The 20,475-nt window shown below is 50.1% G+C and overlaps 3 protein-coding genes across 4 annotated transcripts in view; 1 reads left to right on the top strand and 2 right to left on the bottom strand.

The window, feature by feature from the left end:
* Window positions 1–4,926, bottom strand: part of PIWIL3 (piwi like RNA-mediated gene silencing 3) — a 107,730-nt gene extending 102,804 nt beyond the window's left edge. The window contains exon 1 of the mRNA XM_032139563.2: window positions 4,864–4,926. Coding sequence (XP_031995454.2) covers window positions 4,864–4,904 — 41 coding nt within the window. The 5' untranslated portion in view covers window positions 4,905–4,926. The remainder of the gene's footprint in view (window positions 1–4,863) is intronic.
* CRYBB2 (crystallin beta B2) overlaps window positions 1–20,475 on the bottom strand; it is a 679,427-nt gene that overhangs the window by 238,987 nt on the left and 419,965 nt on the right. The window lies entirely within an intron of this gene.
* Window positions 14,186–20,475, top strand: part of SGSM1 (small G protein signaling modulator 1) — a 121,768-nt gene continuing 115,478 nt past the window's right edge. Inside the window, exons 1-2 of one of the 2 annotated variants that reach the window (XM_032139562.2) lie at window positions 14,186–14,370; window positions 14,467–14,510. In XM_032139562.2, the coding sequence (XP_031995453.1) occupies window positions 14,352–14,370; window positions 14,467–14,510 (63 nt within the window). In that variant the 5' untranslated portion in view covers window positions 14,186–14,351. The remainder of the gene's footprint in view (window positions 14,371–14,466; window positions 14,511–20,475) is intronic. The other variant, XM_032139561.2, reaches the window with a different exon arrangement.

Here is a 20,475-nt window from a genome sequence, read left to right as displayed (position 1 = left end):
CTGTGTCGCCGAGGCTGGAGTGCAGTGGTGCAATCTCGGCTCACTGCAAGCTCCGCCTCCCAGGTTCACGCCATTCTCCTGCCTCAGCCTCTCCGAGTAGCTGGGACTACAGGCGCCCGTCACCATGCCCAGCTAATTTTTTTGTATTTTTAGTAGAGACGGGGTTTCACCGTGGTCTCGATCTCCTGACCTCGTGATCCGCCCGCCTCAGCCTCCCAAAGTGCTGGGATTACAATAGTGAGCCACCGTGCCCGGCCTTATATTAAAAAGAAGCAAAAGGCATCCAAGTTGGAAAGAAAGAAGTAAAACTATGTACATTCACACATATAGAAATACAACCTTATTTTTGTTGTTGTTTTGTTTTATTTTGTTTTGAGATGGAGTCTCGCTCTGTTGCCCAGGCTGGAGTGCAGTGGTGCAATCTCAGCTCACTGCAACCTCTGCCTCCTGGGTTCAAGCAATTCTCTAGCCTCACCCTCCAGAGTAGCTGGGATTACAGGCACCCACCACCACGCCCGGCTAATTTTTGTGTTTTTAGTAGAGACCGTGTTGGCCAGGCTGGTCTTGAACTCCTGACCTCAGGTGATCCACCCGCCTCAGCCTCCCAAAGTGCTGGGATTACAGGCATGAGCCACAGCACCCGGCCTGAAATACAACCTTAAATATAAAAACTCTTAAGGAATCCACAGCACAGGCCAGGCGCAGTGGCTCATGCCTGTAATCCCAGCACTTTGGGAGGCTGAGGCAGGCAGATCACGAGGTCAGGAGATGGAGACCATGCTGGCTCACATGGTGAAACCCCGTCTCTACTAAAAATACAAAAAAATTAGCCGGGTATGGTGGCGGGTGCCCATATTCCCAGCTACTTGGGAGGCTGAGGCAGGAGAATGGTGTGAACCCAGGAGGCGGAGCTTGCAGTGAGCCGAGATTGCGCCACTGCACTCCAGCCTGAGTGACAGAGCGAGACTCCATCTCAAAAAATAATAATAATAATGAAAGAAAATAATATTTATGAATTACATATGTAATAAGGGTCTAGTATCCAGAACACATAAGGAATTTGTACAGCTCAATGACAAAAAGACAAACAACCCATTTAAAAACGGGCAAAGGACTTACATAGATGTTTCTCCAAAGAAGATACACAAATGGCTCTCAGCCTGTGAAAAGATGTTCAATACGTTACTCATAGGGAAATGCAAACCAAAATGACAACGAGGTATCACTTCACACCCACTAGGATGACTATAATAATAATAAATTTTAAAAGTTTTGGCAAAGATATGCAAAAATTGAAATCCCCATACATTGCTGCTAGGAGTACAAAATGGTGTAGTCACTATGGGAGTTTGAAGGTTCCTAAAACGTTAAACATAAAATTATAGGCCGGGGCCGGGCACGCTGGCTCACGCCTGTAATCCCAGCACTTTGGGAGGCCGAGGTGGGTGGGTGGATCATGAGGTCTGGAGATCGAGACCATCCTGGCTAACACGGTGAAACCCCATCTCTACTAAAAAATTCACAAAATTAGCCGGGTGTGGTGGCTGGTGCCTGTAGTCCCAGCTACTTGGGAGGCTGAGGCAGGAGAATGGCGTGAACCGGGGAAGTGGAGCTTGCAGTGAGCTGAGATCATGCCACTGCACTCCAGTCTGGGCGACAGAGCAAGCCTCTGTCTCAAAAAAAAAAAAAAAAAAAATTACAGGCCAGGTGCAGTGGCCCACACCTGCAATCCCAGCACTTTGGGAGGCCAAGATGGGTGGATCACCTGAGGTCAGAAGTTCGAGACCAGCCTGGTCAACATGGTGAAACCCTATCTCTACTAAAAATACAAAAATTAGCTGGGTGTGGTGGCGGACGCCTGTAATCCCAGCTACTTGGGAGGCTGAGGCATAAGAATCACTTGAAGCCAGGAGGTGAAAGTTGCAGTGAGCCGAGATCACGCCACTACACTGCAGCCTGGGCGAGAGCGAGACTCCGTCTCAATAAATAAATAAATAAATAAATAAATAAATAAATAAATAAATTTACGATATTACCCAGCAATTCCACTTCTAGGTATATACCCATGAGAATGAAAATGAAAATATTTGTAGACACAAAACCCAGTACACAAATATTCATGGCTGCACCATTCACATCAGCCAAAAGGTGGAAACTGTCTCCAAATGTCCATGAGCTGAGGAATGGATAAAGAAAATGTGGTCTAGGCCGGGCGCGGTGGCTCACGCCTGTAATCCCAGCACTTTAGGAGGCTGAATCGGGTGGATCACGAGGTCAGGAGATTGAGATCATCCTGGCTAACATGGTGAAACCCCGTCTCTACTAAAAATACAAAAAATTAGCCGGGCATGGTGGCGAGCGCCTGTAGTCCCAGCTACTCGGAGAGACTGAGGCAGGAGAATGGCGTGAACCCGGGAGGTGGAGCTTGCAGTGAGCCGAGATTGCGCCACTGCACTCCAGCCTGGGCGACAGAGCAAGACTCTGTCTCAAAAAAAAAAAGAAAATGTGGTCTAGCCATACAAGGGAATATTATTGAGCCATAAAAAGGAGTGAAGTACTGCCGGGCGCGGTGGCTCACGCCTGTAATCCCAGCACTTTGGGAGGCCAAGGCGGGCGGATCACGAGGTCAGGAGATCAAGACCATCCTGACTAACACGGTGAAACCTCATCTCTACTAAAAATACAAAAAATTGCCGGGCGCGGTGGCTCACGCTTGTAATCCCAGCACTTTGGGAGGCCGAGGCGGGCGGATCATGAGGTCAGGAGATCGAGACCATGGTGAAACCCCGTCTCTACTAAAAATACAAAAAATTAGCCGGGCGTGGTGGCGGGCGCCTGTAGTCCCAGCTACTCGGAGAGGCTGAGGCAGGAGAATGGCGTGAACCCGGGAGGCGGAGCTTGCAGTGAGCCGAGATTGCGCCACTGCACTCCAGCCTGGGTGACAGAGCGAGACTCCGTCTCAAAAAAAAAAAAAAAAAAAAATACAAAAAATTAGCCGGGCATGGTGGCAGGTGCCTGTACTCCCAGCTACTGGGGAGGCTGAGGCAGGAGAATGGCGTGAACCCGGGTGGCAGAGCTTGCAGTGAGCTGAGATCGCGCCATTGCACTCCAGTCTGGGCAACAGTGCAAGACTCCGTCTCAGAAAAAAAAAAAGGGAGTGAAGTATTGATAAATGGTACAACATGTATGAACTTCAAAGACATTATGCTAAGTGAAAGAAGCCAGATCCAAAAGGTTGTATTGTATGGTTCCCCTTATATGGAAAGTCCATACTAGGTAAACTCATAGAGACAGAAAGCAGATTAATGGCAGTCAGGGGCAATGAGAGTGACTATTTAATGGGCATGAGGTTTCCTTCTGGGGTAACGAAAGTATTATGGAACTATGTAGTGGTGATAGTTGCACAATACTTGAATGTACTGAATGTCACTGATTTGTCCACTTTAAAATGCTTAAAATGGTGAATTTTATATGAATATTGCTATAATAAATTAAAAAGGGTTGCTGATGGATAGATTTGGGCTAAGAGTGTAGGAAGGAAATCAAGACTCTTCTGGTTACCTTTACAGAGTTAAGGGCTGAAGGGGCCTTAAGTGCTCACCGCACTCCGGTCATAACTGCATACTTGCCGGGCGCTGTGGCTCACACCTGTAATCCCAGCACTTTGGGAGGCTGAGGCGGGTGGATCACCTGAGGTCAGGAGTTCGAGACCAGCCTGGCCAACATGGTGAAGCCCTGTCTCTACTAAAAATACAAAAATTAACCAGGCGTGGTGGTGCACCCCTGTAATCCCAGCTACTCGGGGGGCTGAGGCAGAAGAATCGCTTGAACCCTGGAGACGGAGGTTGCAGTGAGCCAAGATCGTGCCACTGCACTCCAGCCTGGCGACAGAATGAGACTCCATCTCAAAAAAATATATATATATAACTATATAAATATATATATAACTATATAAATATAAACATAACTATATAAATATATATAACTATATATAAGTATATATATGAATATATAATATATGAATATATGTATATATATATGACTGCACCTTTTCTCTTCTTTGTCTAGGCATGCTCATCCCCACCTTGGGGACTTTGTACCTGTTTTCCCTTGCATGCACCTAAAATGATCTTCCTCCAACTCTCAGCCTCGCTGCTGCCCTCTCCATTCATAACTCAGTCATGCTCTCACCTCCCCAAATAGTTCCACGAGCCTGACTGGCTTCTTCCCATCTGTCACGTCTCAGGCTTAACGTTACCTTCTCAGCATCCTCACCCCGTGGACACTGACTATCACACCACCCAGCTCACATGCTTTATTGATCACATTGACCACAATCTGGTATTTTGCTGATGTGATCACTTTACTATTGCCTCTCTCTTCCCCCTAGCTCAAATGTGAGCTCCATGCAGGAAACAATATCATGTCACTTATCCATACTCTGTCCCCCATGCTTGGCACATTGTGGGCTCTCAAACAAAACACTGAAAAAATGAATGAATGAATGAATGAAACTCATCTGGGAGAAAGTAGAAAAAAAAAATCCAGCACTAAGTGAAAATCAAGCAGAGAAAAGTTGAGATTGTCTATTTATGGGGAGAAAGCAGGGTTCCTTTACATCCTCGATTTTAGACTTGGAAATTTGTTACAGTGAAATCATTTCACTCATCAACCCGCTGCTCACCAGGGCTGCTCATCAAAAGGAACCACCAGTCTTTCTCTAAAAATTCCCCTGGAGCCTCCCACCTTCATTCCTTGGCTCCAGAGTTCCCACACTCTCAGGGCCCACAGATTCTACTCACCATGACTGGATATTACCAGGTTCTGGCAATCTGTGAAATCACATTTACATCATTCACCTACCAATGAGTTCTTTCCTTCACATGCTCACACAGCATCACCATCCCATCCTGTAAAATGCTCCTTGCTCCATACCTAGGAGGCCCTGGAAAAGAAATTCATAAACTTACTGTGGTGTCACTCACCACTCACCATCTGCAATGTTGATTTTTTTCTGTGCTGGCTCCCATCAGGGACCCAGGCGATGTCTGATGCTCATACATCACCAGCAAGAGCCCCATGAGAGCCAATGCTAATGGATGAAGTTCTGGGCCTGGAATACTCCCTAAACTTCCATTTCTGTGTTTTACGTAGTGGTGGCCCACCCTACCTGCTCAACCATGACTGGTTAAATCTTATCAGGGTCATCTGGTTTCTTTAGCAGATGCTCAATTATCCAGCATCCCTTGCAAAAAAAGTGATCAAGGCTGGCCGGCGGAGTGGCTCACGCCTGTAATCCCAACACTCTGGGAGGCCGAGGTGGGTGGATCACGAGGTCAGAAGATCGAAACCATCCTGGCTAACACGGTGAAACCCCGTCTCTACTAAAAATAGAAAAAAATTAGCCAGGTGTGGTGGTGGGCGCCTGTAGTCCCAGCTACTGGGGAGGCTGAAGCAGGAGAATGGCGTGAACCTGGGAGGCGGAGCTTGCAGTGAGCAGAGATGGTGCCACTGCACTCCAGCCTGGGCGACAGAGCAAGACTCCGTCTCAAAAAAAAAAAAAGAAAGAAAGAAACAGATGCAACTAATACCATCCTTTTCTTTCTGCACCGATATTGCATATGAGATCTCAACTTGTGGCAGCCATTTTGAGGCCATGAGGCATCAAGCCACAAACCAAGAATGATGGAGTAAAATACAAAGAGCCTGGGTCGGTGATGCTCTCAATCAGCCAGCAAATCAATCCGTGGGGTGACTTATTCATTAGACACAGTATGCCTGGGGCTGACAATAATTTCAAGGGCCTACGAAAATGTTTTAATATCTTTGGAAATCAGAAGGATAAACAGCCTGAGGGCACAGCCAATACAGGGAGGTGGGTACACCTGCCCTCCTTCAGGCCCTCACCATCCACGCCCCTCCATTCTCTCCCAGCCATGTCCATAGATGTTAATGGATAGTGGTGTGCAATTTCAAAACGAGGCATCTCTATTCACATTTGCAGTGATGTCTGAGCCCCAAACGAACCAATAACATACTTCACTGCATCACCATTTACTCTACCCGTTACAGTTTTAAACAGTTTCAACCTTTGAAATTATATCCTATGGAAGTAATTAAGGGTTCTCTTCAATTACAAAGGTGTTCACGATAGCAAAAGTGGAATCAATCAAAATGCTCAATAATAGAAGACTATAAATTATGAAGCACCCATACTTATGACATCCTTTTTCAGATATGAAAATGAATGCTTTAGATCTATATTTATTGACATAAATGTTCTTTTTTTTTTTAGACAAAGCCTCACTCTGCTGCCTAGGCTGGAATGCAGTGGCATGATCTCAGCTGACTGTAACCTCCGCCTTCTAGGTTCAAGTGATTCTTGTGCCTCAGCCTCCTGAGTAGCTGGGATACAGGTGCCTGCCATCACTCCTGGCTAATTTTTGTATTTTTAGTAGAGACGAGGTTTCACCATGTTGGCCAGGCTGGTCTCAAATTCCTAACCTCAGGTGATCTACCCGCCTCATTCTTCAAAAGTGTTGGGATTACAGGCGTGAGCCACCGCTCCCGGCCAACTGGCTGACATAAATGTTCTTTTTTTTTTTTTTTGAGACGGAGTCTTGCTCTGTGCACCTACCAGGTTCATGCCATTGTCCTGCCTCAGCCTCCCGAGTAGCTGAGACTACGGGTGCCCGCCACCAGGCCTGGCTAATTTTTTTGTATTTTTAGAAGAGACGGGGTTTCACCGTGTTAGCCAGGATGGTCTTGATTTCCTGACCTCATGATCCGCCCACCTCGGCCTCCTAAAGTGCTGGAATTACAGGCGTGAGCCACTGCACCCGGCCAAATGTTCATTTTTCAGTGAAAAAGTAGGTCAATATTTTTCTTTCTTTTTTCTTTCTTGAGTGTGTGTGTGTGTGTGTGTGTGTGTGTGTGTGTGTGTGTGATGAAATCGGCGCTCTGTCGCCGAGGCCCGAGTGCAGTGATGCAATCTTGGCTCACTACAACCTCCGCCTCCCGGGTTCAAGCGATTCTCCTGCCTCAACCTCCCAAGTAGCTGGGACTACAGGCGCGCACCACGATGCCCAGCTAATTTTTTGTACTTTTGTGTCCTTATAGCTTAGCTCCCACTTACAAGTGAGAACATAGAATGCTTAGTTTCCCGACCGGGTGCGGTGGCTCACACCTGTAATCCCAGCACTTTAGGAGGCTGAGGCAGGCAGATCATGAGGTCAAGAGATCGAGACCATCCTGGCCAAAATGGTGAAACTCCATCTCTACTAAAAATACAAAAATTAGCTGGGTGTGGTGGTGTGCACCTGCAGTTCCAGCTACTAGGGAGGCTGACACAGGGGAATCACTTGAACCCGGGAGGCGGAGGTTGCAGTGAGCTGAGATTGTGCCACTGCACTCCAGCCTGGTGACAGAGTGAGACTACATCTCAAAAAAAAAAAAAAAAGAAAGAAAGACGGCCTGGCGCGGTGGCTCACGCTTGTAATCCCAGCACTTTGGGAGGCCGAGGCGGGCGGATCACGAGGTCAGGAGATCGAGACCACGGTGAAACCCCGTCTCTACTAAAAATATAAAAAATTAGCCGGGCGTGGTGGCGGGCACCTGTAGTCCCAGCTACTCGGAGAGGCTGAGACAGGAGAATGGCGTGAACCCAGGAGGCGGAGCTTGCAGTGAGCCGAGATTGCGCCACTGCACTCCAGCCTGGGTGACAGAGCGAGACTCCATCTCAAAAAAAAAAAGAAAGAAAAAGAAAAAAAGACTGGGCGTGGTGGCTCACGTCTGTAATCCCAGCATTTTGGGAGGCCAAGGCAAGTGGATCACCTGAGGTCAGAAGTTCGAGACCAGCCTGGCCAACATGGTGAAACCCCGTCTCTACTAAAAATACAAAAAAAATTATAGGTATTCCGGAGGCTGAGACAGGAGAATCACTTGAACCCGGGAGGTGGAGGTTGCGGTGAGCCGAGATCGCGCCACTGCACTCCAGCCTGGGTGACAGAATGCGACTCCATCTCAAAAAAAAAAAAAGTTTACTTTCCCATTCCTGAATTACTTCTCTTAGAATAATGGTCTCCAACTCCATCCAGGTTGCTGCAATGGCATTATTTCATTCCTTTTTATGGCTGAGTAGTATTCTGTGGTATATATATTATATTTTCTTTATCCACTCATTGATGGACGTTTGGGCTGGTTCCATATTTTTGCAATTGCGAATTGCAGGAGCACCATGGTTGACTTAGTCCAATCAGGACCTACCTAGATGGGAAGAGGAATGAGGTCTTCCAAGGCAGTGGCCAATGTGTAGAGGTGGATACCTGGGCAAATTCAGTTTCATTAAAAAGAGGGGGAGGGAAATGAATATTGAGGTGACAACAGTATTAGTCAGTGTTCTCCAGAGAAACAGAACCAACAAGATGTACATATGTGTACATATATACACACATGTACATATATGCACACTTGTATATGTATGCATGTATACGTATATAAGGAGATTTAAGATTTATTATAAGAACTTGGCTTATAAAATTATGCAAGCTGAGAAGTCCCAGGATTTGCAGTCAGCAAACTGGAGGCCCAGGAGGGCTGATGGTGCAGTTTTAGTCTGAGTCCGAAGGCCCGAGGCCCAGGAAGAGCTGAGGTTTCAATTTGAGCCAGAAGGTGGGAAAAGATGTCCCAGCTCAAACAGTCAGGCAGGAGGAGTTTCCTCTTGTTCTGCCTTTTTGTTCCATTCAGATCTTCAACTGATTGAATGAGGCTTGCCCACATCAGAGACGGCAATCTGCTTTACTCAGTCGATGGATTCAAACATTAATCTTATCTACAAACACCCTCACAGTCACGCCCAGAATAACCTTTGAGCAAATGTCTGAGCACCCCCTGGTCCAAGCAAGTTGACAGATAAAATTCACCATCGCAGCAACAAGGAGTATCTGTTGCATAGGGCATGCAACACAACATTATTCAAGATTTCTCTGTATAGTAAGAGAGTCAAGAGTGCCTCGGCCTGAATCTAGCCTCTCTTACTTTCCAGCTGCATGTCTTGGTTAATCTGTTTTTTTTTTTTTCTTTTTTTTTTTTTGAGACGGAGTCTCGTTCTTTCGCCCAGACTGGAGTGCAGTGGCGCAAGCTGAGCTCACTGCAACCTCTGCCTCCCGGGTTCACATAATTCTCCTGCCTCAGCCTCCCGAGTAGCTGGGATTACAGGCACACACCACCAGGCCCGGCTAATTTTTTTTTGTATTTTTAGTAGAGACAGGGTTTCACTATGTTGGTCGGACTGGTCTCGAACTCCTGACTTCGTGATCCGCTTACCTCAGCCTCCCAAAGTGCTGGGATTACAGGCATGAGCCACTGTGCCTGGCCGGTTAAGCTGTTTAACTTCTCTAAGCCTCCACTATAAAATGCAGAAAATGGGCCGGGCGCAGTGGTTCATGCCTGTGATCCCAGCACTTTGGGAAGCCGAGGTAGACAGATCACCAGAGGTCAGGAGTTCGAGACCAGCCTGGCCAACATGGTGAAACCCTGTCTCTACTAAAAAATACAAAAATTAATCAGGTGTGGTGGGGGCGGGCCCCTGTAATCCCAGCTACTGGGGAAGCTGAGGTGGAGAATTGCTTGAATCCAGGAGGCAGAAGTTGCAGTGAGCCGAGATCGTGCCACTGCACTCCAGCCTGGGCAACAGAGCGAGACTCTGTCTCAAAAAACAAACAAACAAAACACAAAATGCAAATAATGGGAGGAAACTTCTTTACGGGTTGAGGGTGAATTTAATGAGATAATGTGTGAAGTTCACAGCACAGTGTCAGACACGCTAAGTTCTCAACACATTGTAGCTGTTATGATGATCATTTTTTTATGAGCTGTGACGTTATGCATTGTGCCAGCTATCAATGTATTTGTTGCTTCTCAGCTCCAAATTCATTCTTAAATGTTTGCTCCTCCACAATAGCCTGGACATTTTTTTTTTTTTTTTTTTTGAGACGAAGTCTTGCTCTTGTCACCCAGGCTGGAGTGCAATGGCACGATCTCAGCTCACTGCAACCTCTGCCTCCCAGGTTCAAGCGATTCTCCTCCCTCAGCTTCCCAAGTAGCTGGGATTACAGGCGCCTGCCACCACGTCCAGCTAATTTTAGTATTTTTAGTAGAGATGGGGGTTTCACCATGTTGGCCAGGCTGGTCTCGAACTCCTGACCTCAGGCGATCCACCCGCCTCGGCCTCCCAAAGTGCTGGGATTACAGGCGTGAGCCTCCGCCTCCGGCCTAGCCTGGACTGTCTCAGCATTTCTCATTTACGCTCATCACAGAGCTGAGCTTTCCCAGTTGAGGGCGCTGAAGAAACATTGCCGGAGAAAGAGGCTTCTCTTAACTGGTTCCAGCTGCTGCACCACTGGTCAGCGCTAAGGGTGTGAGGTGTCATGGGCCAGGTAATGGGATTCTCAGACACGGGGAGGCTTTGGGACCCAGGTAAATTTTCCTATTCTGGCCATAGGGAGAGTGCAATTCTTCCCAAGCTGATCTTAGGTGATGGTGCCCCTAGTGGTGAGTGTTCCAACTGCAGCAGGCAGCAATCCCTGGTCCCACGGAATTTAGGGCTCCAATGTCACCGGCTCAGTGGGTCCTCCCTCAACCACTCTGTTTCATAATAAAATCCCCACCGGTCTGGGCCCTCCCTGTCTCCCCTACCTACCTTATTTTCCTCCAGAACTTTCCAACATACTCTATTTATTATTTGCTTATTTTATTGTCTGCCTCCTAAGCTCCACGAGGGCAGAGCTTTTTGCCTGTCTTGTTCACTTAGAAGTATCTAGCACAGGCCGGGCGCGGTGGCTCAAGCCTGTAATCCCAGCACTTTGGGAGGCCGAGGCGGGCGGATCACGAGGTCAGGAGATCGAGACCATCCTGGCTAACACGATGAAACCCCGTCTCTACTAAAAATACAAGAAATTAGCCGGGCGTGTTGGCGGGCGCCTGTAGTCCCAGCTACTCGGAGAGGCTGAGGCAGGAGAATGGCGTGAACCCGGGAGGCGGAGCTTGCAGTGAGCCGAGATCCCGCCACTGCACTCCAGCTCAGGGGACAGAGCAAGACTCCGTCTCAAAACAAAACAAAAAAAAAAAAAAAAAAAAAAAGAAGTATCTAGCACAGTCACCTGGCTGGCACACAGTAGGTGTTCAATAAATATCTGTTGACCTGAGTTGCATGCAGGTCAAACATGCCCTCCTGCCAGTTGCGATTGCACCAAACACCATGGAGTCCTTTATCTTGGAGGAAAAGCTCCAGGTTTTCAAGGACCGGCACAGGTCAATTTCCCAGGCTTTGTGCTTGACAGGAAAAGCAAAAATGTGGGTTTTGAAAAATGATTCCCTAGAGTGAGGCTTAGGCACCCTACCACCTTCCTTTTTTTTTTTTTTTTTTTTTGAGACGGAGTCTCGCTCTGTCACCCAGGCTGGAGTGCAGTGGCGCGATCTCAACTCACTGCAAGCTCTGCCTCCCGGGTTCACGCCATTCTCCTGCCTCAGCCTCTCCGAGTAGCTGGGACTACAGGCGCCCGCCACCATGCCCGGCTAATTTTTTGTATTTTTAGTAGAGACGGGGTTTCACCGTGGTCTCGATCTCCTGACCTCATGATCCGCCCGCCTTGGCCTCCCAAAGTGCTGGGATTACAAGCGTGAGCCACCGCACCTGGCCTGCACCCTACCACCTTCCTAAAGTACCCCAGTTAACTTAGGGGTGAAGCCAAGGAGAGGAACTAGTGGATCAATCACTTTGGCCCTCAGGTCAGAATCCTGGCTGCCACTCACTTGTTAAACTAACAGGGATGAAACCCCCGCCGGGCTTGGCTTTGTCAATGACATAAAGATCATAGGTGGAAGGAGGGTCAATAAGATCATGTGAGCAAAACCCAAAGCCCTTAGCGCAGTGCCTGGCACATAGTAGGTGCGCAATATATGATTATTTTTGCTGCCAAGCAACCATTTCCCATTCTCCTGGGGGACTTGCTGGAGACTGTGGAGCAGGGGTTTGTGATTAAGACACCTCTCCCCAAGCCAAGGGGCAGGCTTGTGTCCCAGGTCAGGACAATCAGGTGCTCCCTCCATAGGATGAAAACCTTAAATGAATGGCATTCTCTTTAACAGAGCAGCAGTGCCCTAACCACACTGTCCTTGCCAGGCAAATATTCCCAAGATTCCCCTTTCTGGCCTTCCAGAGCCACCTTGATTTCATCCCGTTTCCCAGTTCTCCAGGCTCCCATGGGCTCTGGGATCACACATTATCTTTCCAGTTTATTTCCTTTTGCCTGAGGAAGCCAAAGTCAGCTTCTGTGGCTTACGGCCAGAGACCCCTGACACTGACCAATGGAAAAAACGGGGCTCTGGATCCACTGCTGCAGGGAGAGGCACTCTAAGCTGCCCCCTAGTCCTTCTGAAGGAAGGCCTGAATACTGGGGGACCCTAAAAGGCATTGCAAATCCTTAATGTCACCATCAAAGTCATTCCGGATCTTGGCCCTGCACCTCTCTGGCCAACATCCCACCACTGTCCCCATTGTTCACAGCACTCCAGCCCCACAGGCATCTGTGCTATTTGTCACTGTTTAACTGGACACACTCCCTCCTCAGGACCTTTGCATTTGCTGTTCCCTTGACTCAACTACTCTTCCTCCAGAAATCCCCATGGCCTACTCCTTTTCCTCTTTGCTTAAATGTCACCTGCTCAGTGGGGCCTCCCTCAACTACCCTGCTTCAGAATACGATCCCCAGGGGTCTGGGCCCTCCCTGTTCCCTTTGCCTACGTAATTTTTCTCCAGAACTTTCCAGCATGGCCTGTCCTTTTCTTATATATTTTGTTGTCTGTCTCCTAAACTCCATGAGGGCAGAGCTCTGTGTCTGTTTTGCTCACTTAGAAATCTATAGCACAGTCACTTGGCACAGAGCAGATGCTCAATAAATATTGACCTGAGTTGCATTCTGGGTGGATACAGTTAGGAACTTGGGGTGACCAGGGGCTCTTGATGGAACAAGGCTTTTCCCACAGAGCCCACTGCTTGCTCAGCCCCAGAGATGCTGGCTGACAAGTGCCTCCTGTTGGGGCCAGACTCCTGGGAAAACCCCACTCCTCCAGTGACCTCCATGTCGGGGAGGGAGCCACTTAAGTCCCGGCCTCTCCTGGATGGATAACCAGTGTCCAGTGTATCTTAGAAGACTCTTTTTTTTTTTTTTTTTTTTTTTGAGATGGAGTTTCACTCTTGTTGCCCAGGCTGGAGTGTGGTGGCGCAATCTTGGCTCACTGCCACCTCTGCCTCCAGGGTTCAAGCAATTCTCGTGCCTCAGCCTCCTGAGTAGCTGGGATTACAGAGGCACGCCACCATGCCTGGCTAATTTTTGTATTTGTATTTTTTTATTTTTTGAGACGGAGTCTCACTCTGTCGCTCAGGCTGGAGTGCAATGGCGCCATGTTGGATCACTGTAACCTCCGCTTCCCGGGTTCAAGCGATTCTCCTGCCTTAGCCTCCCCGGTAGCTGGGATTACAGGCACCTCGCCATCATGTCCGGCTAATTTTTGTATTTTTGTAGAGACGGGGTTTCACTATGTTGGCCAGGCTGGTCTCGAACTCCTGACCTCAAGTGATCTGCCCGCCTTGGCATCCCAAAGTGTTGGGATTACAGGCGTGAGCCACCGTGCCCAGCTGGAAGATTCTCAATAATAATAAATAATAATAACAGTAACAGTGGCAAGCATTTATGCTCGCTGGCCTTTCCCCCTGGGTCTGTATTAAGGGCTTCACATCAATATCGCACTTAAGGCTCAGATCGTTCTGAGACCCATGATGCCCATTTTATACCACATTATACCCATTTTAAAGATGAGAAAACTGAGGCTTGGAGACTATCGGTAGTAGCCCCACCATTTCCTGTGACTTCCTGGAGCCTGGCCCACAGAGGAAGGTTCAGGAAGAACGCTTTCCTTCCCCGCCCTAGGGAAGAGGGAGGGACGCGGGCGCTGGCGTGGAAGGTGGGGGAGCCTGAGAGGCTCGGGCGCTGGGTGCGCGGGAGGGAGCGTGCGTGCTTGGCGCGAAGGCTCCTGGCGCAGGAGACCCGGCTGCCCCGCCGCGCCGGGTCTTTCCGGAGGGGTGGGGCGGCCGCCTCGGGTCCTGACGTCGGGCGCCCTCCGGCCGTCACTCAGCGCTCGGCCCCGCCCCTCCGCGGCTGCAGCAGCAGCAGCAGCAGCAGCAGCAGCGCCGAGGCAGGCCGGAGGAGCTACTGCCGCCACCACCGCCGCCGCCGCCACCGCCACCGCCACCGCCACCGCCTCCTGGGACTCGGGACGCAGCACTCGGAGCCATGGCCTCGGCCCCCGCGGGTAAGAGGCCGCGGGACACGAGGGCGGCGGGAGGGCAGCGCCCGGCCCCCGCACACTCCCTCGGCTGACCCGCGGCTCTCGCTTCTTGTCCCACAGAGGCGGAGACCCGACAGAGGCTGCTACGCACCGTCAAGAAGGAGGTGGGTGCCGGGGTGGGGGCGCTGGGCAGGACTCCCCCGGCAGCAGCAGCCAAACGGGAGAAGAGTCTTCGTGGAAGGGTGGCCTCTGGCGGCGGGGGGCGGCCAGACCAGGTGTAGGGCTCACCTGGGTGGGCATTGACCTCCCGCAGGGCAGGAGGCGCAGCGAGGGATTTTGGGGGTGGGCATAGGTATGGGGAGGCTTTGGCCCATTTGAGGCTTTGTGCGGGGGTTGGATGCAGCGTGAGGGCCCTCCAGGTGTGGGGCACACCTGGATGTATCCCAATAGGACCTCCTTTGGTGGAGGAGCAGATGGGTGCGGCTCAGGAAGGGGACCTTCCAAGAGAGACAAGCTGCTGGGGGGACCCCCCACAGAGTGTGCTGGGGGTGGGGTTCTGAATGGGGCTGCCGAAGGTGGGGCACCCTTCAGGAAAAGGGAGAGGGAAAATAAAGCCTCCCTTCCCAGCCCCCGAATTCTCAATCCTTGGAGCCACCTCCAAGAGCCAGGGGACTCCCTCCCTGAGAGTCCCGGGTCAGTGAGCTGCTCCCCTGGCAGTAGGGGTCCCTTCACTCCCCCGGCCCCACTCCCACCCCGCACACTCAGAAGGTGAGAATCAGAAAGGTTCTGCCATTCCTCTGCCCCTCCACTCTCCCTGGGGTCAGCGGGGGGGGGGGGGGGGCATTCTAGTCTTTAGGGCTCATGGCCAATGACCTCCCAGAACCCCATAGACAGAGAGAATTTATAGTCCTTGGGCCTGGGGTAGCATTTCGATGCCTGGACTGTGTGCTCTGGTGTGTATGCCTGCGTGGGTGAGGACCTGTGGCTGTGAGTATGTCCATATGAGAATGTCTGTGCATCTTTTTGGAGATACCTAAGTGTATCTCTTTGCATTGTGTGTACACATATCTATGTGTGTCTGTGCGTGTATCTGTTTCTGTGAGGGTGGGTCTATGTGTGTGTATTGTGTGGTGCGTGAGTCTGTGAATGAGTGATGGTGTGACTGTGTGTGTATCTTGAGTAGGTGTGTGGCATGTGATGCATGAGTCTGCGTGAATAACGGACTGTGACTCCGTCTGTGTGCCTGTGTCTGTGTGTTGCCCTCCCCATTCTTAAGCCTCAGACCCCATTGCTGCTGTGTCTTCATCACTTTTGAACCTTATCAGCGCTTAGCCCAAGGCCTTGCATGGCAGCAGACCTTGTGGGCTGGCCTGGTTTCTGGGCCTGGCTTTCAGTGTGTGTGTGTGTGTGTGTGTGTGTGTGTACGCGTGCGTGTGTGTGTATGTGTTGGGGGTGTCGGCTGAGGTGGCAGCATCCAGCATCACTGATGACCCCTCCTTCCCTGCACAGTGGCAGACAGCCACCAAGGGCAGCCTCGAGGCTTGGACCTGTTGCTGCCCCTCCCTCCTCGGGGAGCATGAGTATGTGTGTGTGTGTGTGTGTGTGTGTGTGTGTGTGTGTGTGTGTACGTCTCTGTGTGTGGCATGTCCTATTTTGTTTAAAGAATGAGCTCCAGGGCTGCTTGCACATTCTAGCATTTTCGAATGAGACATGCAAAATACATTGGATCCCTCAGAAAGGCCCAGAACTTTTCAGCTCAGCCCTTGTATAGACTCCTGTGGGTATTCCAAGGGAGGTCTGTCTAGAACCTCTTTTCTTGTTTTTGTTTTTTTTTTTTCGAGACGGAGTCTTGCTCTGTCGCCCAGGATGGAGTGCAGTGGCGCAATCTCCACTCACTAAAAACTCCGCCTCCCGGGTTCACGCCATTCTTCTCATTCTCCTGCCTCAGCCTCCCGAGTAGCTGAGACTACAGGCGCCACCACATCTGGCTAATTTTTTTTTTTTTTTGTATTTTTAGTAGAGACGGGGTTTCACTATGTTAGCCAGGATGGTCTCTATCTCCTGACCTCGTGATCGCCCGCCTTGGCCTCCCAAAGTGCTGGAATTACAGGCGTGAGCCACCGCTCCCGGCCTGGAACCTCTTTTCAACAGAACTCACAGACCAACAACGTTCTTGTCACTTTCAGGGGAGGGGCATGTACCTTACAAAGCACCTGCTGTCTTTTTGTTCATGGTTTAACCAGACCTACATGTAATATGTGCCCCCGAGATGTTTTTGCCTGGGGTACCTTTGTTTTTAAGGCAATGGTTGGTTGAATTGGGGAGGGGGCTGCAGGCAGAAGAGAACACCAGTAAGACATCTGGGGAAGGCTCTGGCTGAGGCCCAGGTCCCAGCTCAGCTACCATCTTCCTCAGTTTCCTGCGCAGGCCCCTTCTCTCTAGGAGTCAGTTTCTCCACTAGCAGAAGGATGCATTAGTACTAGTGTCCTTTAAGGTCCGATCCGTGTCAGTCTAGTTTGGGTCTTGGGCTCAGAGAGGGGTAATAACTTGCCCAAGAGCACCCAGCCAAGATGGGACAGAGTTGGGACTTAGCCCCCAGGTCTTTTTGATGTCAGAGCCACACTCTGACCCTCCCATGCCACAGACATGCTCATCCAAATCTACACGGTGCCACACCTCGGACAGAATGTGTGGCTAGTACAGTTTCTACTGTACAGATGAGAACACTGTGGCCCAGAGACAATAAGTGACAATTCAAGGGCACAGAACCAGTGCGGGGGAACAGGTTCCGGTCTTCTGTCTTTTGAGTTCCTATTCAACATAGGTACCCTAAGAACATGGCAACAACTCGGTGCCCCCCAAAGCATGTCTCCCCTGTCCTTTCCTTCCTTTGCTTACCTCTTTGGGGAGCATCTCTCTCAGTGTCAGAGAGCCAGTCTCCAGTGGAATAGAAGGGAAAGCTCTTTGCCTAGAAATCTGAGAGTCAAATCAGATCTCCCTCCTCCCCACTCTCTGGGTTCAGAGGAGCCACATCTCTGCCTGTCACCGCCTCACCCAGAGACTGCATTGTGTGTACATAGATCTACATGTGTCTGTGTGTGTATCTGTCTTCTGTGTGTACATCTGTTTTCCCAGCCTTCTTTCTAGAAGGAGTGCCTTAACAATCGACATCTCTAGATAGGCTGGGCTAGCAAGGTTTGCCAGAGCCACTGCAGCCACCAAGGGGCCAAGAGAGGCTGGGACCTGCAAACTGTCCAGTGCTGGCCTGGAGAGCCAGTTGGACCCCGCACCCATGAGGCAGGTCAAGAAGGAACTTTGGGCTCAACTAGGGCTGGATTCCAACCCCAGATGTGTTTATTTACCGAGGGCTGTGTGTCAGACCCTGCGCTAGGTTCTGTGGACATAGCAGGGACAGGCCCCTTGTAGACAGACCCTGTCCCTGTCCTCCTGGGGCTGACCTTGCAGTGGAGCAACCACACTCCCAACAGATACTTTATCACAATTACAAGGAGAATTACAGGCTGTGCACAGAGGTGTGAAGGAGAGGCACCCAGGGCTGCAAGAAGCCAAAACAGGGACAACTGACCATGTGCAGGGGCCCACGATGTGACGTTTCAGAAGGCAGGTGCAAGATGAGTAGGGCTTTAAGGTGAAGATAATGGGGTTGAGAGACACTAAGAAAAACCATTCCTGGCAGAAGGTTTTGTACATGCAGAAGCTTTGTGGCTGGAGGGAACGCTGTGAATTTGAAGGAACCGAAGTGACCGGACCAGAGACAAAGGAGAAAGGTGCAGATGCAGAGAAGGCAGAACATGTGGTCTTATCCCAAAAGCAAGGGAAAGGAGTGGGGAGGACATCGAGAACAGGGAAAGAAGGTGATGGAGCTGAAATTGCTGGCCTGTTCACTGCACAATCTTAGACAAGATCTGTCTTTACCTTTATCAGTGTGTGGGTTTCCGTTTATTCATAATGGGGATGAAAATGATTCAGCTGGCAAGATAAACCCTGCGAGAACACCCACCACGTTAGCCTGAGCTCCTCCAGGGCAAGCATCCTTTTTTTTTTCCTCTGTCCTCGGTGCCACCAAGAGAAAGCTGCAAACAAGGTGGCCTCAGCTGCAAACAAGGTGGCCTCAGCGTGATTTCCTCCAGTTAAATCTGACCAGCTCTATCTTGGCTCCTTCCTGGCTTCCTTTACCCTCCCTGCCAACCCTTAATTTTGTTTTGGTTCCCAGAGCGAGCAGGGACTGGCTTCCCGTTGCCATAACAACTGCCATTAAAGAAGCCAGCCATGTGATGCTAGTTGATAATGGAAGCAAAGTGACTAACTGCCTTGTTTTCCTGCCTCTAGGCTGGGCCTAGAAAGCGTCTTAATTGGAGGGGAGAATGCAGGGGCTGGTGGCAGGCAGATGAGACCCCAGGAAGGAGACAGGGAGATGAGGCAGGTCCTGGAGGGGAAGCTACATTTAGCTCTGCAGACCAGAGCTGGTGGAAGGGCTATAATTGTGGAGCCATCATCACAGCTGCTGAACCGAGCCTGTTTGGAGAACTGAGCCTCCCAGCCTCTGGGTTAGGGGCGATGAGATGGGAGAGGAAGGCAGGACTTGCAAAGAAGGTCGGAGAAAAACGAGAGACGCAATTGATGTTACCATGGGGACCCTGCAGTTTTACTGTGACCCAGTGGTTCTTAATGAAGGGGAGCAGATTTGTCTCCCATCCCTAGGTTGGGTTGCCAGATAACATCCAGGTCGCCCAGTTAAATTTGACTTTCAGATAAACAGTGAGTAAGTTTTTAGTATGAGTATGTGTTGCTAAATCTGGCAACGCTACTCCAGGGGACATTTGGCAATGTCTGGAAACATTTTTGGTTGTCACAGTTGGGGGTGCTACCAGCATCTAGTGGGAAGAGGCCAGGGATGCTGCTCACATTCCTGCAATACACAAGACACCCCCTCAGCCCCCCACCACTAGGAGCACAAAGAAGTGGCCGGCCCAGAATGACAACGCTGTTAAGGCAGGAAAATCTGCTCCCCGCTCACCCTACCCATCTTGCACCCACCGCGCCGTTCACTTCTCTAGGCTGATCTGATACAAATGTCTGTTCTTGAACAACTCATTCTTACTGCTTTTAGATTGTCTTGAATGCATATTTGGAGTCCAAAGCCGGGTGGGGGTGGGCAGGGACAGTGAATGAAGTCTTGGCTCCCTAGCCATGTCATTTAGGGAAAACTTCCCCAGAATGCCTCAGTTTCTCACCTGTAAAATGGACTTAGGCCATAGAAGAGAGATTGGACTATGTAATAACATCAGTAATTCCTGGCTGGGCACGGTGGCTCATGCCTGTAATCCCAGCACTTTGGGAGGCCAAGGTGGAACGATCACTTCGGGCCTGGAGTTTGGGACCAGCCTGGGCAAAATAGCAAGACCCCCATCTCCACCGAAAACAAAATAAAAATAGCAGGGCATTGTGGTGCATGCCTGTAGTCGCAGCTATTTGAGAGGCTGAGGCAGGAGGATCCCTTGAGCCCAGGAAGTTGAGGCTGCAGTGAGCTGTGATCGCATCACTGCACTTTAGCCAAGGCAACAGAGCGAGACCCTGTCTCAAAAAAAAAAAGGAAAAAAAATTATGATCAGGCGCGGTGGCCCACGCCTGTAACAGCACTTTGGGAGGCCAAGCTGAGTGGATCACTTGAGGTCAGGAGTTTAAGACCAGCCTGGCCAACATGGTGAAACCTCATCTCTACTAAAAATACAAAAATTAGCCGGGTGTGGCAGCATGCGCCTGTAATCCCAGCTTACTCGGGAGGCTGAGGCAGGAGAATCGCTTGAACCCGGATGGTGGAGGTGGCAGGAAGCTGAGATGGCGTCACTGCACTCCAGCCTGGGTGACAAAGTGAGACTCAGTCTCAAAAAAAAAAAATTGGGCATTCCTAATTTCCTACCAGTTTGCTGGGGGCTTCCAGCTTCCAGTTTGCTGGGGGCTTCCAGCTTCCTCTGTGCTGGGCACTGTGCCATGAACTTTGTGAGCATTATCCCCGTCACTCATAAAAGCCCTAAGGGAGAGAACCATCATCTCTTTCCATGATAGATGAGGAACTGGAGGCACAGAGATGTTATGCAGCTCGCTTTA

The sequence above is a fragment of the Hylobates moloch genome, unplaced genomic scaffold (genome assembly GCF_009828535.3).
Source record: "Hylobates moloch isolate HMO894 unplaced genomic scaffold, HMol_V3 SCAFFOLD_19, whole genome shotgun sequence".
Classification (NCBI taxonomy): domain Eukaryota; kingdom Metazoa; phylum Chordata; class Mammalia; order Primates; family Hylobatidae; genus Hylobates; species Hylobates moloch.
The sequence above is the reverse complement of the archived record's forward strand: the minus strand, read 5'-3'. Positions and strand labels throughout refer to the sequence as shown.